This window comes from Numida meleagris, chromosome 1, assembly GCF_002078875.1.
Source record: "Numida meleagris isolate 19003 breed g44 Domestic line chromosome 1, NumMel1.0, whole genome shotgun sequence".
Taxonomy (NCBI): domain Eukaryota; kingdom Metazoa; phylum Chordata; class Aves; order Galliformes; family Numididae; genus Numida; species Numida meleagris.
Window position 1 is genome coordinate 73,057,229 of NC_034409.1, and position 25,319 is coordinate 73,082,547.

At 38.8% G+C, this 25,319-nt stretch overlaps 2 protein-coding genes and 1 long non-coding RNA gene across 9 annotated transcripts in view; 1 reads left to right on the forward strand and 2 right to left on the reverse strand.

Moving 5' to 3' along the window:
• Positions 1–5,244, reverse strand: part of ANO2 (anoctamin 2) — a 245,212-nt gene extending 239,968 nt beyond the window's left edge. For 2 of the 5 annotated variants that reach the window (XR_002437744.1, XM_021393632.1), the window contains exon 1: positions 4,850–5,235. Coding sequence is in view for 4 of the 5 variants with exons in the window: in XM_021393632.1 (XP_021249307.1) it covers positions 4,850–4,868 (19 nt within the window). In the remaining variant the exon portion in view is untranslated. Of the gene's footprint in view, positions 1–4,849 lie in introns of all 5 variants that reach the window. The other 3 variants (XM_021393618.1, XM_021393589.1, XM_021393601.1) reach the window with 3 other exon arrangements.
• Positions 5,233–13,978, forward strand: LOC110397417. Of its 2 annotated transcripts, XR_002437761.1 has the most exons (5): positions 5,233–5,370; positions 8,755–8,958; positions 9,068–9,386; positions 10,406–10,493; positions 13,487–13,978. It is a non-coding gene; the product is annotated as an uncharacterized LOC110397417 (long non-coding RNA). The 2 variants fall into 2 exon arrangements; XR_002437759.1 differs by having other exon boundaries at positions 9,068–10,493.
• Positions 10,957–25,319, reverse strand: part of VWF (von Willebrand factor) — a 159,801-nt gene continuing 145,438 nt past the window's right edge. For both annotated transcript variants that reach the window (XM_021393568.1, XM_021393577.1), the window contains exons 47-52: positions 22,329–22,445; positions 19,095–19,193; positions 18,098–18,226; positions 16,266–16,305; positions 13,174–13,271; positions 10,957–11,295 (exon numbers count right to left, since the gene is read on the reverse strand). In XM_021393568.1, the coding sequence (XP_021249243.1) occupies positions 11,107–11,295; positions 13,174–13,271; positions 16,266–16,305; positions 18,098–18,226; positions 19,095–19,193; positions 22,329–22,445 (672 nt within the window). In that variant the 3' untranslated portion in view covers positions 10,957–11,106. The remainder of the gene's footprint in view (positions 11,296–13,173; positions 13,272–16,265; positions 16,306–18,097; positions 18,227–19,094; positions 19,194–22,328; positions 22,446–25,319) is intronic.

A 25,319-nucleotide genomic window follows, 5' to 3' on the forward strand; every position in this document is an offset into this window, starting at 1 on the left:
GTAATGCTATACCTTTGAATAAAAAAAGCTTTTCTTGCTGCTATTGTGTGTGTGTCTGTGTGTGTGTGTGAATGTGCTTTCAAGTGGTGCCGAAACCCGGGAACTAAACCCGGGAACGTGTATGTGTGCTTTCAAGTGGTGCCGAAACCCGGGAACGTGTATGAGTGTGTTTTCAAGTGGTGCCGAAACCCGGGAACGTGTGAGTGAATGTGTTTTCAGTCTTTCAAGCATTAGTGTATTCTACCAAACAGATGACCTATCTACCCCATATGTCTAGCCCCTCTGTGTTTAAAGAGATGAAGAACCATGTCTCTCTATTAAGGACTTTTGTCTTCTCCAGGAAGAAGAAATAACTGAATAGTCATCAGCTACCATCCATATATCCAGGGAAACACTATATAAACATGATATCTCAACTGAAATACTGATCTCTACCCAAGAGATTCTTATTCCTGAGTGCTCCAGAAGGTCAGGATGTGGCATTTAAGCAAGGTTAGAACAAGGTCCAGTCAGGCAAACGTACACAGGCTGCCAAAGACTTTAAGCCAGTACTTTCCTCTCAAAAGGTGTTCTTTGCCCTTTGATATCTGCATAAATTCCTAAGCTGCAGGCTGCAAATCCAGATCTCTTGTCTCTTGGTAGAAACTAGAAGTGGCAAATCTGAAAAATGATATCTTCTGTCCCTAGTTCCCACCTCTTCCTCCTGCCTGTGTTTCCTCCTTTGATCTGGCTGTTTCTCCCAAGGCTTGGCTCATGTCGATAATGAGCTCAGCACTGGTTACGCTCAGTGCCTTACTCTTGATAGATAGTGACCACAATACTGAATCAAACTAGGTGCTGAAATAACTGATGGTGGACGCCTGGTTCAACAGCTGAACACCAATTGAGCGTGCATAGTGTATATAAACCTAGAACATTGTTATCTGGACATAAGTGATCAAGCTTACAGACAGACTTTCAGAAAACATGTGAGACAAGTAATAATGTCACCTCATCAACTCCACACAGATACGTGTTGTGATATCACAATGGAGGAAAGGAAAGGGTAGCAAAAAAGAGAGTAAGTACACCTGCATATAATCTGAACTTCAGGAAAAATAATGCTCCAAATATTTCAGGGTTACCTCAAAAGCAGAGAATCATAGAATATCCTGAGTTGAAAGAAACCCACAAGGATTATCAAATATAACTCCTGGCTACACACTGCAACCCCCAAGAATCAAGCCATATCTTCAAAACAGCCATTGTTTCATTGATTCACGTATTCCACTATGCAGTTCACGCACACCGTTTGTAAAGAAGTAGTGATAAGAATAACCTTGAAAGATACATTATTCCATTATAAAGACAAGGAAACTCTCTTCCTGGAAGAAATAATGCAATATATTGTAGCTGACATCTAAATTTCAAAGCAGATCATACTATAATCACATCACATTAAGTTGAATGATAATTCTTGAAATGCAAGCTATGTGCCAGATCCTGCATCTCTAGAAATGAAAAGCAAACTCCCATTACCATACCCTATCTAAAGTATGTGGACCAGAAAGTCTGATTCCATTCCTCAAAAAATGCATTTTCTTCAATCTCTTTTTAATTTTTTTTTTCTGGAAATGTGGCAGCATACTCTTATGTTCTTATAGAATCGTAGAATCATTAAGATTGGAGAAGACCACTAAGATCATCTAGCCCAACCATTAACCCGTCACTGCTATACTCTCTAACCATGCTCCTAAGTGCCACATTTACTCTTTTATTGAAAACCTTTAGGGACAGTGACTCTACCACCTCCCTGGGCAACCTGCTCCAGTGCATTACCACTCTTTTGGAGAACAAATTTTTCCTACTATCCACCCTGAACCTCCCTGGGTGCAACTTGAGGCCATGTCCTCTTGTCCTATCACCTTGTTACAACCTCCTTTCACGTAGTTGTAGAGAGCATAAGGCCTCCCCTGAGCTTCATCTTCTCCAGACTAAACAATTCCAGTTCTCTCAGCCACTCCTCATAAGACGTGCTCCAGACCCTTCACCAGCCTTGCTGTACTTCTTTGGGCATGTCCCAGGGCCTCAGTGTCTTTCTTCTGGTGAAGGACCCATAACTGAATGCAGTACTGGAAGTGTGGCCTCAGCAATTACAAAGGGACCATCACCTCCCTAGTCTTGCTGACTACACTTTTTCTCATACAAGCCAGAATGCAGTTGGCCTTCTTGGTCATCTGGGCACACTGCTTAATCATGTTCACCCAGCTGTCAACTAACTCCTCCAGATGCTTTTCCTCCACACATCTTTCCAGCCACTTTGCCCCAAGCCTGTAGCATTGCATGAGCTTATTGCAACCGAAGTACAGAAGCTCATACATTCGGTCTCAGCCCAGCAATCCAGCTTACACAGATTCCTCTGTAAGACTTCCCTACACTCAGGCAGATCAACACTTCCACCTGTCTTGGTGTTACCTGCAAACTTACTGAGGGTGCACTCAGTCCTCTTGTTCGGATCATCAGTGAAGATATACATGGCTGGCCTCAATACTGACCCCTGAGAAACACCACTAGTGACTGGTTGCCAGCTGGATTTAATTCCATTCACCACCATTCTCTGGTCCCAGCTGTCCAGTCAGTTCTTTACCCTTCAGAGTACTCCTGTCTAAGCCATGGGCTGACAGCCTCTCTGGGAGAATACTGTGAGAGACAGAGTCAAAGGGTTTATTAAAGTCCGGGTAGACTATGTCGGCAGCCTTTCCCTCATCCACTAGGCTGGTCACTTGGTCATAGAAGGAGATGACTGATTCTTCGAAGTGTTACTGATACAAATGATAAGAATACTCATAAAGGCATCCAAGGAGAAAAAGTGTAGCAGGTAGCAGCAAGTTACACTTGCTCCACAAGTGGAAGGTGAGCTGGGAGCAGACTGTGATGGAGCAAAGAAGTGAGTGACACCATCAGCATGGTGCAGAGCAGAAGGTCTGAGTCAGGATCAGGGTCAAAGTTGTCAGGGTCTGACATAGAAGCATGTCAGACAGACAGTAGCCAGAAAGTGGTCACACAGATCCTTGCTGGCATGGACCTGCCCAAATAACTCTGGTCATAGGCACAAATGTAACAGCATGTGGTTGCACACCTTTGGTAGACCTTTATATACAGGAGCCCTCACCTCTGGCATTAGGATCAGGAAGAACACACCTGAGTTAATGGAGGTACTCACTTGCCTCTGGCACATACTATGAGACTGAGAGTCTTTTAAGGGATAGAAGAATATGAACATCAGTGACGGAGAATGCAGGAAACAGAGCAGAGCTGTGGAGAAAGATGTGGGAAGCAAAAAGTACAAACTAAAATCTGAGCCACTTTGTGAGTAGTAGCATTAACTGAAGACCTAATTGAGCTGTATCTATATAATAAGTTGTGTGTAAAACTTCACAGGCTCTGATCTTTTTTGTTTTCCTTTTTTTTTTTTTCTTTTTCCTAATTCTTCTTTAAATATAGAGGTTATAGAAAGCAGCTGATTTTTCCCACATTAAGCATATATCAGGGCTAACTCAAACAGTGAAGGATCAGGGATAGTAAAGGGGCACTGAAGTAACATTACAAAGACCAGCCATAAATCTAATGGTTGCTTGCACTCTGTGACTTTGTATGCAGGTTATTTTATGAAAAGCACAGGATGGGAAATCAGAGATGAAGCAGGACTCCTTGAGCTTCGTGATAGTTCAGAGTTCACAGCAGAGCTACAAGTCCCAGAATGAGCTAACCTGGGAACAACCACAGAGCTCTCATCTGTAGCAGTAGAGTGCCACAGTATTATCATGGAACATCATTCTAAACTTGTATGCTAGGAACTGAAGCACAAAAGGTTTTACAAACACTGAGCAGACTCCTTGCCTATAGGAACTAAAAGCTCACTTCTGGGCCTTGATTTCTAATACAAAAATATTGCTCTTTCCACAGGTTGCACTGAAATAAGGCAAAGGTAGAGAAAAGCAGTAGAGGTTCAGCATTTCCCTCAGGACAGTCTTTTCCAAATGGATCATGATGCTTCTCCGCAGCTGCAATCCTGGGACTTTAGAAGAAATAAACTGCATTTTTTGTCTCTGAGCTGTCTGTATGTAGACTGGTGTCACGGTATTGTCTAAGGGTCTGCGTCCGTGACAAGGGGGGGGACAGGCCCAAAAGAAAAAAAAAACGAGAAGAGAGGAAGGAAAGAAAAAAAAATCGCCGGCGACAAGAGCCAGCCCCCGGGCGGTCCGGCGGCTAAAGCGGCAGAGAAGCCGCGGAGCCGCAACCTGGGAAGAGGGGGACCCGTAGACGGATCTAACACAAAAAAACAGCGGCACCGATCTGAGGAGGAACAACTAATTTTACTAAATATATCAAAATGAGGCTAGTAGAATTATGATAGAGGGTTTACAGGCTGAAAATCTTACACAGTAAAATGCAGGAGGACCACGTGCCTTCTCCGCCAGGCTCGGAAGAACAGACCCCGCGTCTCCCACGTGGCTTCACCACCCCCTCTCCCGCAAAGACCCCTGGGGAGTGCACCTCCTCCCCTCCCCCTCAGAGGGCCACACCAAAAAAGGCAGTTTACAGTAACCGGGGAATTAACCCTTTAACTGCCCGTACCTTACATGATGTAATGATGTGGAATACCGACAACAAAAAAAATCACAAAACCATAACAACTGGGCCACATTTTTTTTTTTTTTTTTACTATGTATAGTTTTTTCTTTTTTTAAAATGCCCTGAAAGAAGACACTGAAGTCCTTTCAGGTAATCCCTTCTCTGTTCCCCATGCCCCTTCTGTTTATTCAGATTCATAGGCAGCAATTAACAATGAAGCAGAGAATAAACTTACCAGGTACATGAGTTTCCATGCTGTTGAGAGGTTTGGCTGGAAGTTGCAGCAGCGCTAATAGGATGTGGCTATACTGATCTTGTGCACAATCTGTTTCTGCACCACCTTAAGCTGTGTCAAGCTAGCAGCTATTTCCATTCTGGCTTGATCCCGCTTTAAGCAAATCACAGATTGAAACTAATTAGCCAGACCTTCTGTTTTGGTTATTACCATCACAGAAAAAAGGGGGGCGTGGAAGGCAAAACTGCTATGACTGGAGAAGCCATTGCAGTTCTCTGCTGGAACTTCAGCATCTTGTCTTCATACTCCATAATACCTTAACAAGAAACATAACAATTTATTTAGTCCTAACCCCTCAGAAGGCAGCTGAATAGAGGAAGGAAAAAAAAGAAAATGGGGCTCTGCAATACTCAGCTCTGCCCAGAAAACTGTTATTTCAAGGACTAAAAATTTCCTGGGTGTGGTTTCTACGAGTAGGAGTTTCTATATCTCCAAAGCTTTGCAGTGCTTCTATATGGGAGGTGAGTGTGGCAAGATTTTTATAAGGCTGTATGTCAGCTATACTCAAGTTACTTTACTGCCTGGATGCTGCACTGCCATTCTTGCATGAAAAATTCAGGGGATTATTTTGTAATCAAGTATATAATAAGACCAGGTGATCAAACTTGCTAGCTTCAACCTTTTGATTTAAACAATGTGTTGGGAGTAAAGTTGTTGCTGACCTTCTGAGAAAGGACTCATATTTGTTAATGATAATTGGAAGAAGATGTAACTATACGGCATTCAAATATTTTTCTTCTTTCAAGTTTATCTATGACACTACAACAGGTTTTTTTTAGTGCAAGAGGGGGATGTGGATTTGTTTAATGACAATAAAGTACAGTATTTCCAGTGGCATGCAAACTGGGATTGCATATTGTGTCATGAGCTTCATGAATAGTAGGCATTCATATTGCAGAGAGAAGCGTGATCCAAGTCACCCGTGTATACCACAACTAAGCTATCACAGACAGTGAGTTTATATGGGCAGCAGTGAAAGTTGTTATGCCCCAATACTCGGCCCCGGTGCTGTAAAACTTGCCCAGGAAGGCAAAGAAATACGTGTGCTGGCTGAAACTGGGTGTTTGTCCTTCTAATGAAAGAGTTTCAGGCAGACTGAAGAGACTAAATTACACCCTGTTAATTTGTTTACTTCAGCTCAACTGAAGTGCCACCTTATCAGTTTTTTTTTTTTTTTTTTTTTGTAACCTACTCACATATCACATTCTTGATTTTACTTAAAAGGCAGGGGGGCAGGGGGGTCAAGGATTTCTGACTAGATCTTAACAGGTTAGTAAAACTGTTCTGCACTACATTTTAACCCTGACAAAAGCAGAGAAATAACAATTAGTTTATCCCTCTGTAAGGGAAGATGAGTACATTAAATGTACATTAAATATCCAGAACCATACAAGTGTACAGCTGTATTTCATAAAATTATAGAATCGTTTGAGTTGGAAGGAAACTTTAAAGGTCATCTTGTCCAGCTCCTCTGCAATGAAGAGGGACATCTACAGCTAGATCTGGTTGCTCAGAGCCCTGTCCAGCCTTGCCTTGAATGTCTCCAGGGACACAGTATCCACTACCTCTGTGGTGCTTCACTACCCTTATCATGAAAAATGTTTTTCTTATGTCCAGTCTAAATCTCCCCTCTTTTAGTTTGAAAGCATTTCTTCTTATCCTATCACAACAGACCCTGTTAAAAAGTCTGTCCCCTTCTTTCATGTAGGCCCCCTTTAGATACTGAAAGGCTGCTATCAGGTATCCCCAGAGCCTTCTCCAGGCTGAATAGCTCTAACTCTCTCAGCCTCTCCTCTCAGGCAAAGAGCTTCAAGTATGTAACAAATTGAGACCAGAGAATACTCCATGGAAAACAACTGTAGAACTGCTTTTAGGCCTCAGTGTTTCATAACCCATTACACTTCTCCCTGGATAAATGCTAAAGCTACTGTTCTGTATACATTTCCCGCTGGGAAAGGTGAATGAAAATTTTCTGAAAATTATGTGATTTTATACACATATTATACACTGCACCAACTAAATGCCAAAACATAAAGTCATATTGATTAATTTTGAGGGAGTATAGGAATGTGCAGCCAGGTGCTGCCCTGCGGACACAAAGCTCTGCCTACACAGGTGTATGTACCCTGCCATAAGGAGGGGTTGGACAATGTTTATCAAAGCCTGGATTCTGCAGGTAAGTGTTAATTGTACAGTGAAACTGGGCTGTGCAAAAGGCACTTGTAACCTGTAGGGAAGGAATCCAAACTTGTTTCATAGAATCATAGAATCCCGAAGGTTGAAAAATATCTCCAAGATCATCTAGTAGGCCTACTTACCACCAGTATTTCTCCATGACCCTAAGTACCACATCTAAACATTTCTTGAATCCCTCCAGGGATGGTGACTAACACCTCCCTGGGCAGCCCTGTTCCAATGCCTGACCACTCTTTCAGGGAAGAATTTTTTCCCAGTATCCACCTTGAACCTCTCATGGCACAACTTCCTCTAGTCCTACCACTAGTTTTGTGGGAGAAGAGGCTGACTCCTACCTCACCACAACCTCCTTTCAGGTAGTTGCAGAGAGCAATATCATCTCCCCTGAGCCTTCTCTTCTCCAGACTAAACAATTCCAGCTCCCTCAGCCACTCCTCCTAAGGCTTGTGCTCCAGACCCTTCATCAGCTTTGTTGCCCTTCAGTAGGCACACTCCAGGGGCTGGATGTCTTTCTTGTAGTAAGGGGCCCCAAACTGAACACAGTACACAGGGTGCAGCCTCACCAGAGCTTAGTACAGGGGGATGATCACCTCCCTGGTCCTGCTGCCTACACTATTTCTAATACAAGCCAGAATGCCATTGGCCTTTTTGGCTACCTGGCCACACTGCTGGCTCATGTTCAGCTGAATGCCAGCCAACTCACCCAGGTTCATTTCCTCCACACAGTCTTCCAGTCACTCTGACCCATGCCTGCAGCATTGCGTGACGTTGTTGTGGCCAAAGTGCAGGACTCAGCACTTGGTCATGTTGAACTTCATCCCTTTGGACTCAGCCCAGCAATACAGCCTGTCCAGGGCCCTCCTACCCCAAGCAGATCAACGCTTCTGTCCAACATGTTGTCATCTGCAAACTTCCTAAGGATATACTCACTCCCCTTGTCTAGGTCATCAATACAGATATTAAACAGGACAGGCCCCAGTACCAACCCCCGAGGAACAGTACTCATGACCAGTCACCAGCTGGATTAAGGGAGATGCTATAACATTTTCTTCCTCATGCTCTTTCTCTCTTGTCTGTTTCTATTAAATAATTTTCAAGAGAGATGCTTCTTCTGAAATTGTACATCAAGAACAATAGTACCTTGGCTTTGCTTGGAATGCATATGCGTTAGCTAGACCTGATAAATAAAAGCATTGATTACAAAAGTTCATAGAATTCTATTCTACAAGACAAAAACACTAAGTTCTCATTACTGTATGGCTACTTTAGTTCATATACTGGCACATACATTACTTTCATACACATGAAAGTAAATTTGCAGCAGTGGAAGGTAAGAAAAGCCATGTAGTATGGGTCATTCTTGAACAGGTATAAAGTTTTAATATAGCCCTGTTGTTCCAGTTGAACTACAGTTGCTGTGAGTTTGAATCTACAATAAATCATTTTTTCAATGAATCTCTTAGCTCTCCTTGAAAAAAAAAAAAATTGCTCTAGTTAGAAGGCTGACATTTTTATTTTAGTTTGTTTCTCCCTAAAACATTAGATTCATTAGACATTTCTTGTTAAATTAATTAGATGTAACAAAAACAGGAATGTTTGCTTGTTTGTTGGACAGACCTTTAATGAAATATTATCTATCCACTTTGCAGATAATGAAAATACTAGCTACACTCATCTGATATTTCAGAGGTTGCAGAAGACAGTAGCCCCATCTCTGTCCTGTGAATGTCCTTGTGTGTCCTTCCCATGCAGATAAAATAGTGCTTGACTTATACAATTATCTGCTTAGAAGACCTATCTGAACCCATGAAGCCCTAGACTGCAATCCGTCCAGCTTTTGCAAGCTAAAAAAGGTCAGTCTAGGTGAAGGCCCTAACAGAAATGAAGTAATGGCAACGGGAAGATGAAGCTGTTGCCTTATACCATCTATGTGCTCCTTTGCTCTGGTCCTCTCTGTTACAGGCTCCGATGTTCGACATTTACTTACATACAGTTTCAGATGAGCTTCTGTGCACCTGATTACCTGGGAGACTGAAATCCATCTGTCAGGATGCTCAATATCCAGAGGCAGCTACAACGCAAGGAGGAAAAGTGGTGACGGATCTACTGCAGTAAGGGAGGAGGCTGCTAATAAGGACGTGTTTTGTTGTTTTTTTTTTTCTCTGGAGTTGTTGTGCATTTCACAGAGTCACAGAATTGCAGGAGTTGGAAGAGACTTCTAGAGTCCAACCCCTTTGCTAAAGCAGATTCTCTACAGCAGGTCACATACATAGACATCCAGGTGGGTGTTGAATATCTCCAGAGAAAGAGACTCCACAACCTCTCTGGGCAGCCTGTTTCAGCGCTCTGTCACTCTGACAGAGAAGAAAATCTTCCTTGCGTTGTGTTCTAGTTTCTGCCCATTGCCCCTTATCTACTGATGCTTGCCACTGAAAAGAGCCTGCCCCCGCTGACTTGACTCCCACAGTTTAGATGTTTATAAACAATGATGAGATCCCCTCTCAGCCTTCTCTTCTCCAGACTGAAGAGGTTCAGACTCAGCCTTTCCTCACTAGGGAGATGCTTCACAATCTTAATCATCCCTGTGGCCCTCCACTGGACTCTTCTAGATGATCCTCATCTTCACAAAGAGAGCCTATTATGCAAATAAGGATAGTTTTGACCTATATAATCATGGGAAATTGACATTCATATGAAGAGGAATGGTTCCTTATCTCAGAACTTTCCTCCTGGTTACCTGTGAGATAAGAGTGGCAATGTCCCCTGAAATGCCTTCTGTATCTATAGATGATAACATAAAACTGCACAGGGACAATCTGATTTCCTGACAGATTCTGCTAGACTTCTCAGGAGCACTCTTATCCTTCAGGACTTCTGTATAAGCTTTCCATTATTTCAAGAATACTTCTTGTAGAACTGGAGCTTTACTAATGTCATCACAAAAATGTGGAAATTTTGGCGGTGCTTTCTTTTTTTTAAACACACTCCCAACCTCCCAGCTAATTTACAAAGAAGTTAACTCAGTTCAACAAGAAGCTGAAATACTTTTTGTCTGTCAAAAAAATGCAAATGAAATGAACAGTTCTCTCTTCTATACTTTTTTTTTTAAGTCAGTATTTCTCAGTAAAAGTGCTTCACTGGCACTAGATTCTATCATCAATCACTCCCTGGAAAATATTTTTTCTTCTGTGATCTGACTAGACCAAATGAAATTTAAATCTTGTCAAATTTTTCCCCGGGAGCAGTAACTAAATTAAATCTGCCCCTGACAATTTCACATTTGAACGAACTCTTTTTTAGCTAATGCAACAGATGACATTCTAGTATCTGGAATAAGGGGAGATAACTGATGAGCTTTTTCTTCAAGGCGGTCTGCAGAAGTGTTGAGGTAAGAGCTGTCTCTTAGCCCCATTCACGAGTACTGAGAATTTGCATATGGTATACAAGTTCTTAGCACATAATTTCCTTGCATTCAGATTGAGAAAAATCTATTTGTATTGAAGACATATTTGATTGTCTGAGACATAATCAATATGATTTGTGTACCAAGAACATTCCCCTCTTGCTGTGAAGTCTCACACTATAATCTCTGTATTCACTGACAGGCGGGGAGAAATAAGAGCAAAAAATGAAATATCTACTATGTGTGGCTAAGGTCTAAAGTGGAGAAAGCAAGTGTAATGTCTCCAAAGACAATGCTAAATTCTTTGGAATATGTTTTTTCGGATAGAAGCAACTGTTTCAGTTACTGTGGTGTTTTCTTGTATTAATGAGAATAACTTTCTATATGAATATGAAGGAACAATACAATGCTTATTACTTGTATAGCAAAAACAGTCAGAAAATACTACTCTGTTGTGCCAGTAAGTTTTATTGTTTGCTATGTTGATACAATTAGAATTCTACTGGATAAGATCAGCTACAGAGAGGAAATTAGGCTTGCTTTGTAAAGTTCTTCATCATAAAACCCAAGATTAAACCATTGAGCTTCTTCAAAATATTCACTCTGTACACTTCCGCAAGGTGCATTCACACTGAGAGGCAGAAGGGATGTAATGCTGTACCACTGTGCCATTAGGACACAGGAGTGGGATCGTAATTGTTGTTGTTTGTATGGCTGTACAGCAGCTGCACACGTCTTCCCATTTCTCTGTCTGAATGGAGTATCTTGTATTGCTTCTACATTTGCCCTAAGCAGAAAAAGAGATACCAAAGTTGAATAGTGCCAGAGTTCAGTGAAATCAGAATCCAGGTTCTTCAAAACATACATAGGCTTCTTTCCCTCGAGTTCAGCACTCTGCTGCAAAACATGAACTCAGAAATAGGTATCTGATTCCAGAGTGTAGGATGCTAGTCAGCGAGTAATGTCTCACAACCATAAGCACAGCAAAGAAAAGTAAAGGAACTAGTAATGGAGAAAAAAAAAAAAAAAGCCTTGCTTCATAAAAAATAAATGATTTCTAGGGTTGTCGAGTTGGCTTCTAAGCACACCAAAAATGGTAGTTAATAAATATTTTTCTATTATTACCTCAGCTGTATGTATGAGAACCACATTCAGAAAGTGCGTTAGTCCAACTGCTGCAAGGCACAATCTCTTCAATTTTGCAGTTATTTCTGAGCCATGTTTCTTCTTGCTCTTCATGCTAAGTAAATACACTGTTGTCTTTCTGGTTGCTATTGTACATTGTTCTTCCTATCTCACCACTTTTCTAATTTGTACTTAGCTGTCAATGATTTTGACATATGCTTTCATGATATAAAAACAAATACCCCACATCAAACTCCGTCAGAGTCCATTTCTTTTTGTCTCTCTGTAATCTTATTTCTGAGATTAATAAAAAAAATATGCATGGCATTTTGAAAGAAGAGATTAGAAAAACTATAATCAATAGCACAAGTATTTACTCAGTATATGGCCGGACACAAAATAAAATCTGTACTTTTGCAGGCTAAAAACTTGACTACTACTGATTTGTTGTGGACGAGACAAGAGATAAAGCAAGGAGTTTTTTGGGTTTTGTTCATTTTGTTGTTTTTGTTTTTAATGAAAGGCAACTGTTGTTTTTAAAGTTTCCATTTGCAGTAAGATTTGTGTAGCAAATTGAGGCCCTTCACCAGTTATCTATGTGAACAGCCTAGCCATGCGTGCTCTTCATGCCCTGTTCCCATTTTTTCCAAGTAGTCATGGGAAACTTGAAGACTCATTTTACCTACTGCATCAGCTAAAGATAATACTCAAAGGCTGGGTGCAAACCAAGTTCTCGGCAGCCACCCTTGTACATCATAGTTTGGTCACATGTAGTTGTATGACGCATTGTTATCAAACTGAGCAATTGTTCTGCTACAAACCAGTCAGGGAATAGGATGTCTTCTTTGGTTCCCAGTCTCAGAGAGACAGAAATATCTGGAAGGGATGCTATGTTCCTGTGTGAAATGGAAATTGCTCTACAAGTTGCAAGGAGTGATGGGCAGAAAAATTCTTTATAATAACAATCTTCTAATCCAATTATGGTAACACACAAGACATGTAGAACACAACAGCCTAGCATCACAGACCTTACAGAGCACAAAAGTCAAATAATAGCACTTAAGTTTAAATGGCTGTTTAAATTATCATGCATCTGAATACCTATTTCTGCTCTTATAAGCCAAATTCAGAGCCTGAAGAAGGATATGTGTCCTTAACTTTAGACTCAAATCTGCAAATCAGCCTCAGTAATACTAAGATCAAAATTCTCTTCTGTATAGAAAGTCTTAACGAAGCCTCTTCAGAGCCATTCATTTCTGATGCAAGCAAAGGAGTGTGAACTGAGTCTCTGTACCTTAGATTATGTTCCTCTTTTTCATGCTGGCTCAAATATGGAAAATTCAACATCACCAAATTACTTTAGGAAGTAAGTGTCAAAGAGGTTTTCATTGTCTGAGTGAATCAGTAAGGAGGAAAAAAAAACCTGATGCTCTGTAAAGTGAGACTGTAGTGGAGCCAAAAGTTCCCTTTGTGTAAGAGAAAAAGTGGGCAAGGTAAGCTATGTGCGTTGGCAAAGGAGGGAGGTGATTTTATTTTTTACCTCACAATGAGAAATAGGCACTTCCTTTTCACCCACACATCCATTGACGCTCTTATACTGCAGTCTGGTACTTACTGGCCGACATTCCTCTTCCACACCTATCAAGTTAAAAAAACAATAATAACAATAGTGTCTGACAGTGCTGGCTGGCAACTGTTTCTGTGTGAATGTATTGTACTACAATGATACAGCAGTGATTCCTAAAATTCCACAGAAGAACAGGGTTTCTCTTATGTTTCTTTTCAATTAGATGCTTTGTTTTAAAACTCTCTTGCCGACTAATATTTGCCTTTTCTCTGGTGGCTTCTGTTAGGTGCCTCAAATTTAAAAGATGGTTCAGCACTACATTGGGCAAGCTGATGCAAAGGAATGATGACACATCCAGGAAACCCAGTAACTCAATCAGAGAAAAAATAGCACCTGGTTTGGCTACACCTGGAACTGTCCCAAGAGAGAGATTCCATTCACTTGAGATTATGCCCTTCAAGAATGAGTCACTGGGAGCAGCTCTCCAGATCATGTTATAGACTGAGGTGAGTCACTGACTACAAGAGTGCAGGACTCATTATGGTAAGCTAGGGAAATACAGCCTGGGGTTCTACAAGACTCACTAGGATATTTCTAGTGATGTCTTGGATGATAGGCTCTCTAGTGGGTGCATATGGTTGGTACGAAGGCTTAAGCATCAGCAACAGCACTTGGACCATAGGTCACAGGGCCTGAGTCTAGGTTTGCAGGGTTGTGATGACAGTTACCAGACAGTAAGTAACTATGGCCACTGAGGACCTTCATACTGATCAGCCAGAGAAAAACACTTGCTCGTGTTTGCCAGGGTACTGAGAATGTGCATGTATTTGTGCATATGTGCCTTTTAGAATATATGCTCAGCCTCACTATTGTCTAGAGCTGGGGACATGGAGCACTGGCAGTCTTGCCTCTTTCAGGCTGCTGGATTTTATAATACTTAATAGTCCTTGCATGTGGGGTGCATTTTGCAGGAAACTAATGTGAAGGGGAAAAAAATTACAGAACAATTACTGAACTATTTCTGAAAATATCTAAGTTTTAGTCAATAGGAATTTTGCCACTGTCCTCAGTGAGTCATGAGATATTCTGATCCATTTTTTTTAGTTCTTTTTTTAAATTCTCCCTGTTTTGTTTTATGCTCCTATCTAATAAGAAATTAGACAAGAGTCTACATTTGTTATGTGGGGAGCAGCAAAACAAAAAACAAAGAACTAACAAACAAAAAAAAGAACAACAACAACAAAAAAAAACAACTCCGTAGTTCCAGGGCTGCTGGAGTTGCAAACTCTCTTTTAACGATTTAATCACTTCACTTGATAGAACTTGTCCACACAGGAGAAATACACAGCTGTATGCACATAGCTGAAAATAATTGTTAGACTCAACAGTAGCTTCACTGACTTTTTAATCTTGACTTACTGATTTGTTTCCAAGTTACTTTAGTTCTCTTATTTACTTTTTTATAGACTTTGTCCTTTGCAAAGGCTGCTGCTTTTAATTTAGAAAGACGTATTCAGTTGAGGCCAGCTGAGAAAAGAGGTAAGAAGCAGAGATACAACTCATTTCTTAAGCAAGAAAACAAGGAATATCCTTTGCAAATAATAAAGTCCTTTGCTAGTACCACAAAAATGTAATGAGAAAATAAGTCTGTTCAATTATGTGCTCCTAAATATTTAAAACCAGGAACAATGCACTTGGCACACAAATAAGCTAAAATTGCCAAGTCATACCATACAAAGGGAAACTGGTTCTTAAACAACCTTTGCTCAAACCACTCTGAACTACTATTTGAACTTGAGTGAACAAATTCTTTGTCCAATTATTAACGTCCTTTTTTTTTTTTAGGTGTGCAGTATTTCACTTAACTTGATTTTGCTATTGCTAGGAGCTTTTAAATTACTATAGCCATTAAATAAACATATTTACTGAGCTATGATCATTCAGAAGAGGCTTTCTTCTCTACACAATTGCAGTGATTGGCATTCTCAGTAAAGCCTGCTCACCCCACATATCTTTTAAATCTTAAAGTATTTTTGTGAATAGATAATTTTCAGCATTCCTTACCTGAAGCCTGGTAGACTAAAGCTCTCATCACTAAGTTACCAGTTTATGCCATTGATGACAGTCTATCTCAATAGCTTTTTTACTTCTATTTCTAAAGCCTGAACTCAGTGATTATACAGGCAAGCAATGGCTGCAAACTCTGTAGGAGTTTACTTCTTTCATCAGGGGTGTTACTATGTTGCTCACCTTTTATTTATTAGCACATATATAGAGCAAAAAAAAAAAAAAAGAGATAGTGCAGGCCAGGCAAGATGCTGATATTCTGACAATAAAGAGAATAAGAATTTTTATTTTTTTTTTTTAATGAGTTGCAGGTTTTGAATGTTGTTTCTTTGTTATTATTACTATTTAAAAAGGAGAAAACTGAGAGGTTGTCTTACAAAAAATGAATCAGAGACTCACTATAAAAATGTGAGCCCATCCTTCCTCATGTAAGGAAACCCCTTGTACACTAGAAGTTTGACTGACCTTTGGATTGTCTACACAGTAATGCATTAAATTAAGAATTGGAGGACTGACTCCTTAACTGAAGAATTTAAGATGCAAGCAAGTTGTTCAATAGGCACGAACTTTTGACAAGCATCTGTTCCCAACAATTTTTTTGTTAGTATAATATCAAACAATTATAATGACTTACACCAGCTCTTTCTGCTAAATATATTTCAGTCTGTTGATTATACTTGAAGTGTTTGACTCAGTCTCAGTTTATGTGACATGTCAACCTGAATATTTGTAACTGTCCTGTTCTCTTCAGATAAACAATAAAATATAACATTCATAATTACTAAGTGCATAATGGTACATATTGAAATGTAGAGAGTACTTGTTTCTTTCAAAGTGCTTGTGAATATTGTCAAAACACGTGTTCTAGAGGAAAAAGCATGACAGCAGTATCCATGAGTGTTCAGGAGAAGAGGGGTGACTACATTCCTTAGCCCTCCTTACCCAATAGTTTATGCTCTCTGCAATTTCCAAACAAGAATTTTGGATTATGTACTTACATGTGTCACAGCAGGTATTGCCTAGTTTTGCAATTCTCCCCTAAAACAACAAAAATGTAAATATTTTGACACTAGTTATACGCCTTTGTTCTGCAGAAAGTCTACAAAGGGATGTTTGAAACTATGTTAGGCAAGAGAATTGTATTCCTATACATAAATAAAAATATAAATCTATAGTAGTAATCAATTCCATTTTATTCTACTTCAAGGTGTTGAACATGCAATTACATTTGTTGATAACAGATTGGAAATAATTGACTGTTTTAACAAGTTCAATGTTTTAAAATATTGCTTTCACTTTAGCTAATAGTAGAAGATTTTAAGTAAAGATGTTGAATACAGATCAACTTCTAGGAACCAAAGTGATAAGTGATAAAACACAAACTATTCAAATCTTCTCTTAAAGAAAAATAGTTAAGTGGTCCCTCCTGATTTTTTAATTTTTATTGTGTTTTTTTTTTTTTTTTTTTTGTGGTAGTTGTGGTGATTGGTTGCATTTTTTTAGTTTGTTTCTTTATTTCTTGTTTGTTTGTTCACAGGGGAAAGGTGGAGGGCAGGGGGAAATGTTTTTATATAGCCTATTTCATAACAGCTGAAAATTGACTGTGGGGCAGTCAATATAAAATATCACATCTGTTAAATAACTTTTAAAAGCCAAAATATTTTTTCTTGTTTCAGTAACATTATGTAGAAAATAATTCTGAGAAATATGAATATTGGGAAAAAATAGTAAAAATGTATTGTGAAAGGAAAAATTAAGAATGTTTATACTGCAGGGTGATGCCAGTGTTGCACTGAACACCTGAACTTACATGTAAAAGTTGGGAGGATATTTTGTTAAAAAAAACAACAACACTAAACTTACTAAAACAAGACAAAAACCCACTAATTTTACAGACAGTGGGGTTTTTTTTTGTTTTGTTTTGTTTTTTTGCAGGGGAGAAGAATAAATGCAATTTGGGAATTTTGGCATTAAAAAATATTCTCCATTGATTTACAATTAGGACCTTCCGAATGTGATGATAACACCATGCCTGCAACATAATCGAGCATTATTCAAAAATTTTGTTTGTGTTGCAGTGATTTCACAAAATGAAAAATGGACTATGGAAGCTTTATTCTTTCTGCATTTAGCACATCAATTCTTTCTCCATTTGCTTGATGGGTATGTTGAGCAAGGTTTGGGCATGAGCTTTATTAAAGGTTTCCTACTTCCTGTCATGCTGAAAAAATGGGACCAGGTGTATGTAGTATCTGAGTGACGCTAGCTAAGCAAAAATAGAATACCATGTGCAACACCCCTTCCTGGACTCCACAAGCAGGGTTTTTATTACACCATTATACCAAAGCACTGCAAATACAGAGGATTGAGCTCTTTCAAGAGCATAAGTAAAACTTCCTTTCTCTAATCTTTTACGAGAGTAGAGCAAAAATGCCTTACCATTTAAAGTACATTATCATATGAAAAAAAAAGGGCCCAGTTTGACTGTTTTCTCAGTATGCATAATTATTCACACAGCTTTGCTCAGGATACTGAACTGAAAATATTGTGAGAACAATAATTTTCTTGTTTTTACTTCATATGAAATCTCACATGGAATTACTGCATCTCTCCTGCAGTAGACTCTCACATAAAACTAGCATTTATTTTAAAATAAATGAAACTTACAGCTTTCTGAATTTCAAAGAAAGTTCAAATTCAGTTTAGCAAAGGTGCGGTGAGAGAATTGGAGTTTCCTATCCCTAATACACATAAGGTACTTATATACAGAATAATAAACATGACAAAGGTTATTAGGAAACCTAGAAACAGGACCCATTTCACTACTTACACCTTCAGCCAAACATCTTCTGGAATCAAATGGAGGACAGCCAGTGATTCTCCTTTCCCAGATAAATTCCCCTTTCTCATTTATTTTACAGGAGTGACTATCACAGCCATCCTGAAGTGATTCATTTGGCTGGAAAGATTTAAGAAAAGTGTTAGCTTTTTAGTAAAACACAGGACAGTAAGTTTTCAGGATACTGTATAACCTGACTATTCCTTTATTGATATTCAAGTAATATACCATGGTGTGGAAGCTTATAAAGCATGGCAATCTCCAGTAAACTGTAGTTTTCTAAAAATAATTATTTACTCTCATAACAGTACTGAATACAGCTCAGTGAAGATTGCCAAATCTGACTTTTTTCAGTTCTTACCAGGAAAGGAACTTCCATTAACTTAAAGGAGAAATTTTTCTAAGTGAGAAACAAATTGTCCTTTAAAGAGACATATATATGCATATCTCACTGCTGGCTGAGTGGGGAGCTTCTTCAGTGAAATACATAAACACACACAAGGAACTCTCTCTTCTTGTATAAAACTTAGATTATAAATGGAATAAAAGTAGATGTTGAATGCTGTTCCTTGTAACAAGATGACTGTTTTTTTAGCAGAAGAATGTCCACACCTGTTTAAGAAAGTATCATGCTGGGAAAATTTTGAGATTCACATTTTCAACTTAAATTATCCATACTCATTTCAAAGGAGGCTTTAAATTTCCGCTAGGTAGCTATCTGAGTTCCTGTTCAAGTTCTTTAATAATATTCAAGCTTCTAGACGTATGAAGATTGCCCCTCTATAATTCACTGTGTTGTTTCTTCTATAAACAACAACAACAACAACAAAAACTTCCTTTAGAAAACAATATGGGATATAAAAGAAAAGGCACTACTAATGCCTTGCTGCCTAACAAAAAAGAGAAGTAAAATAAGCTTTCCTTGGAGCTACCAGAAGTCTGTGCTATATCAATATTTACTCTTAAGTAAAATAAATAGTGAACTTACCTGAAGGTACTGAAATCTTCCATCTCTCAGTCTGATGCCACATGAAGTTGGCACACATTTTCCACAGCAAGAGCCAGGGATTTCCTGCCTTCTGTAATTCTAGAAGGTAAAGAACTTCACATGGAATTGTTTCACATTTTTGGTTGTTTTTGTGTGTGTGTGTGTGGTGTTTTCTTTCTTTTCCTGTTTGTGTGCTTGTTTCTTTGTTTTGTTTTTTTTTTGTTGTTGCTGTTGTCTTTTTTTGTTTGCTTGTTTGTTTATTTTTCCTAAGCATGCTTTCTACCTTTTTTTCTAGAAGGTGTTTTCCTGGGGGTATAGGATGGAGGCGGGGGTAGAATTCAGTAACTGAAGAAATTGTAAGCAAATACTGTTGGGTTTTTTGTTTGTTTTTTTAAACAGTAGGCCTAAATTACCTCAGTTGAACTAACTGGGCATTTTTGTTTTATAAAGGCTGGCATTAATCATTGTAGTAATTTATAATAAATATGGAAATAAGTTTATTTCCAATTACAAAGTCTCCTGTGCCCACTAAATTCAATATTCTGTGACTATAAGAGTTGCAAGATAAGGTTTACTAAACAAGAAGTGACAGCAGGGGGGAACAAGAAAATCATTAAAATATTCTGAGAGCTGTAGAATTCACATCTGTGGTGGGTAGGAACCTTTCCATAAAGCTAATGAAGATTTTTCTCCATAAGGCTCATGAAGACTGTACAGTGAAAACTGGAAGAGTAGTTCTAAAATTTTAAACTAAGAGGGACAGAAAACCAGTAAACACTGGATAGCGAAATGGAAGAATAAGGCTAAGATGGAAATGATGAACTATGAAAAGAAAGAGAATATCAGAGAGGTTACGGTATCATAAAATGAAAAAGGAGAGAAGGAAAGAAGAAAGGAATAATGGAACCTGAAAAATGGCATAGGAAAGAAAAAACAGTGGCAGGGGAAGGAGCATGGGAAAACAAGCAGAACTAGATGGAGAGGATAGAATGGATATAATGGTAAGTGAAAAATAAAACAACAGAAAGAAACTGAGTTAAGACATGAAGCGTCCCACAGTAATGTCTCCAGCTGCTACACATAACCAACAGCTGCTTATGATGAGCTGAATTTTTTTTAAGACAATAAACACTTTCTGGTTAAATGGAGGCATGCATGTTATCCATATGTTTTATTATGGAAAATAATTTGGGGAGACTGGGGTGTTAATATTAAACCACTGGAAGAAAACTAATTAGGTAAATTTGCTCTACTAGAGAAAATGTAAGCACCTAAAGTCATAAACAGACCTAAGGCCATAAACAGAAAATGCATGGACCCTGAAGAACAGAATACACTGCAGTTGGCTGCACTTCAATGACTAGTGCATTAACTTTCACAGCTTTAACATGCAGCAGAAAGCAGGTGCTCTGGAGAGAGTACATACTCTACCCCATGATTTTGTCCATTACAGAGGAATTGCTTTTAATCAAGGTATACTACAAAATCAATGACTGAGACAGGAAGGATCCAAAGTGTGTGCGTGAATTCCACTGGCCTTAGAGTGATTAAGGTATTCCATGAATTTTATTTATTTGAATTTGGTTTCCCTAAATTCAAGTATCATTACCATGGCTACAATGGGACACATACATCTAGACCTTTAAGCTCCCTTGGGTAGCTGTGCATCTCCTAAACACAATTTCATAGTGTTTTATAATCCCAACTGGAAATAGCTCTTTCTTTAGTTTTTATTTTTGCTGTTTGTTCAGTCTGAGCTTTTGAGTCAGGTTGTGGGAAGGGTCTGTTTGGAATTATATGGATGTTGAAAGGGGAAAGAGTGGAATGTTTCCCCTCCTGTTTTTACCATGTATTTTATTGATTCTCATACCTTTAATTTCTACAGCTATCATTGAAAGGGAAGAATTCTTGTTTGTGCATGTTTGTGTGGGAACATACACGTGCACACGTGTTACTGGTCACAGATTCATTCTAGTATATCTGGCTGCTTTTGTTATTTATCTGCCAGGTTATATTTTGTGAAAGAGAGAAAGATATTCAGAACCAAGGTTAGCCATTTATTTTCTCTTCAGGAGTGTGTCTAAAATCATATACAAGTGGTAATATTAGGGTCCAGAACAACACCTAAGTATTCCAGATTCATCCTTTCATTGCAGGGTGCAAATAATATGGGTTGAGGCCTGTTTTCTCACCCAGAAGACTAGTAGAACACATATGTGTATGTCTAAGTTGCCTTCTCCCCATAAAAGAGACTGGCTATTTCTAGGAAACAGTCCCTGGATTGTTGTCAACCAGTGACCTCTGCCTATGCATTATTTGTAAGACATGCTAGCTGGGACACTGCTAACAATTCATCAATATATGGGGTTGCAGGTCATAACTTGGGCCTACAGTTTTGTTCTGTTTGGTTTACTAGTGCAGCTGGTATCATGGAAATTTGACTTATTACATTTTCCCTTCAACTTCTACCAGACTTCCCCAAAACTCTTTTCCCCCCTTTTTCAAGGACTCTGTTGATCTATTCTTCTCCTAGAGATCAGCCAGGAATCCCATATGAACACATCAGAGATGTGTTTTTGATGCAATGGCCATTGCTTGCACAGGCTACGCATTTGTGTGGGCCCACTGGACTCCATTCACCACCCCAGGGGAAGGCAGAGGAGGAGAGGGCATTTAAACATTTTTCTGTGAAAGTTAGTTGCTGGTCTATGTTCTTTGGACAGAGGGAGACAGAGGCAGCCTCTGCAATTTGCTTAGATCTCCCTCATTTTGAATTGTTGATGCTGAAAGAAAAAAAAATATTTATGTGATTCAGCAAACTAGCTAGGCACTCCAGTCACACTGTTGGTCAGTGGAGTAAAAACGAGAGCTGTTTGCCAGGCTTATTCCTTGCTAATGATGGAAGGAGCAGCAGACTTCAAAAAGGCCAGTGAAACTGATGGGAGCAATCACTTCAAATTACTACTGGGTTCAGCCATTAGACAATTTGGAAATAGTCACAGGAAAGCCCTGAAAGAGGAAGATTCTGACTGAGATGTCAGTCCCCAGATGGACAGAGATGATGTAGCAAAGGACACTATAGCAGTTATAGCACTTCCTATAACCAGCGATTTCTAAAATCTCATTTTGCCCAAAAGGTAAGTAGCCTGAGTTGTACGGAACAAACTGGTATATACAATGAAGACCTTATCATCAGACACTGTTAATCAGAGCATCCAGAACACTCGCACTTACTGTTGGGCATGGTTCACAGCTGAATTTTGTACACGTGAGACTGTATCTCCGAGAAGATGCTGACTGGAGGGAGCAGACGCATGTTGTGCATTGATCCACCATCATGCGTTTCCATGGCTGAAACATTAGAAATGGCTTGTAGAAGTCAGAGACTGTCTTTCGAGCAAAACTCAAACAAATGAGCAAGATTAAATATCTTTCATCAAGTAAAGTTCTTCAACTCTTTGCAAGAGAAAACAAAATCAATGCCCTCACTTTCCAGAGATCCAAATCTTACATCTATAATCCCTTACCAAGCAGCAAAGCAGAAGCTTATTTTTCAAGTAAATCAGTTAGAATGTTGTAACTTGCAAAACACCATTGTTATTTCTTCCTTAATTTCAGAGATAGCAAGGAAGAAAGGAATCCTTGAAAATGGTAAGGAGGATTTTGTCATGAGTTGTCCTTACTATGTGGTAGGTGGTTCCCATCAGTTTATTTTTCCAAAGTGCTGAAAATCAGTTTGCCAACTATTTTTTGTTCTTGAGCCATCACAATCAACCATTTATGAACAAAAAATTACTTGTTATTGTTCCTATAAAAAAAAAAAAACTACTTAGAATCCCTGGAGGCTTATAAGTTTAAAACTGGCAAGAGCAGAAGGTGACAACAAACAAAAATCAGTCACTGAATGATGAACTAGACTCCCTCACAGCTACAAGAAAATCAGTAACTGAACTGGCACAGAACTTTTTTGCAGCACTGAGTTTTCTTTAACCCATCACCTTTTTCAAAGCAAGAAAAAACAGCATTTAAACATAGAGTGGAAAATGCCACACTACTAGGTAGGAAAGAACAAGATGTGGAGTTAACAGCTGTATTAAAGAAATTCTAAATCCAAATTCTTTCTGCCTCCAAAGAACATAGTCTTTCATTTCAACTTCAAAATAGTAAACTGCTTTGGGTAAGTGGACAAAAGTGGTGGACTGCATTATAGACTGCACAAGGAACATCTAAAAACTAATAAACAGATGCTGGATATTGCATGACAAAAGCTTTGAGTAGGCTTCAAAATGGAATTTCACTGCTGACTTCACAGAGAACGGGAATTTCCTGTGCCTCATACTACATGTAACCATAATTTCCCTTTTTTCTTCCACACAAGTAAACATTCCTGGAACAAATGAAGCAAAGCTAAGAAGCTAGCCAGAGCAACTGTGTAAAGGTAATGGGTTTAGGGGTAGTTCTGAGCCAATATTCCCACATACTCACTGAAGAACAAATGTTTTGAATAAAGAATATTAGTTACATTCTTACACTAGACCCCAGCACAACAGCTGTCTTTAGAGCTCAGTGGTTTTTAATAGAGCACCAACAACAGAAATGACATTTTTGGTTTGTAGAGGTCTAGGAAAAAGATCCTCCATGAACAATATGATGGAGGTTGTAATCCTAATGGGAAGATACCAGTATTTTAATAATTTAGCTTGTGATTTCAGCACAATATGCTTCACTTTCACCAATTTAACCTTCTATTGTGAATATCATGACATTAATCTAGATAGTTGAAAGACCTGAATGGATGCAGACATGAAGACACACATAGGTGTGGAATGGCAATCAAATACACAAAACACATTACTTTGTCTACTCTTAACATTGGAAAAAGTTTGGATATCAGAATGACAGTTCTAGTACAGAACATAGGGCCTCTAAAGGTCATTTGGTTCATTGATAGCATTGCTGTAGTGCGTTAGTAACCATTAGTAACCACTAGATCAGGCTGCCCAAGATCCCATTCAACCTGGCCTTGAGCAACTCCAGGGATGAGGCATTCCTCTACTGTGTTCCAGTACCTCTCCACCTTCTGAGTAAAAAAATTCTTCCTAATGTCTAACCTAAATCTCCTCTCTTTTATTTTAAAGGCATTACCCCTTGTCCTATCACTATCAGACCATGTAAATAGTCGGTCCCCCTCCTGCTTGTAAGCTCCCTTCGAGTACTGGAAGGCCACAATGAGGTCTAATCTTTTTGGCTCTAAACATACTTAATTCTGTTCCACTAGATGTAAATGTTTACCACAAAATTCCTTAGCAATGCTAGGCTTTCATATCATGAAGAAAGGATCTACAAAGCCACAATTGATACAAGAATTGATATGTTAACTGTATAGTTTTAAAATTACAATTTTATAGAAAAAGATAAGTAAAGATGAGCTATCTAAAAGTCACTGTTATAGGCAGAAATGAAGCGCATACTAGAAACATATTAAAACAAAACACTCACACAGAAGTGCCCTGAACTTTTGGAGGAAGGACTTACTTTGATCCAAAGTTTATATCACAGCTTAGTTTTATAATGTTTTTTTTTTGAGTATTTAGCAATCAGCATGCAAATGGACTTTAATGATGATATTTTGCAAGTAAACACAGCTTAGCATGACAGAACTGAGTGAAATAATAGATTGATGCAACTTTTTCCGTTAATATAATACACACCTATCATATGTTTTCTAGGCTTACATAGAATAAAATGTCAACATCTGCTAACCTAGTGCTAAGTCAGCACAATTAAAATAACGTGCATAAAGCCAAGACCTCTTCAGATCTCCTACAAAACTACAACTCAGTAAAAGCCTGAGAAAACAGATGAGTGATGCAGATAATCCTTTCAGTAACTACAAACACCTGCTTGGAATTCTGCAGTTAAAGCCCACTGCATTTTTTTAAGAACAGTGGAGTGAATGTGATACACTAAATTACACCAATATAGTATCGGTAACCAGATACAAGACAAAAACATAAAGGGATTAAGGACACAGTTAACAACTGCAGTAAAAGACTCAAAAATTTGAACTATTTGATGAATGAGTTAATAGAGCAAAGTTTTCCCTTGATAAAAAATGAAATTTGAAACCTATTATTAAACAACCCAGAATAAAGGGGTTGAAATCCAGGAAGTATAAACTTCTGCAGACAACACATCTTCCTTCCTGACCAGAGTTCTACAACA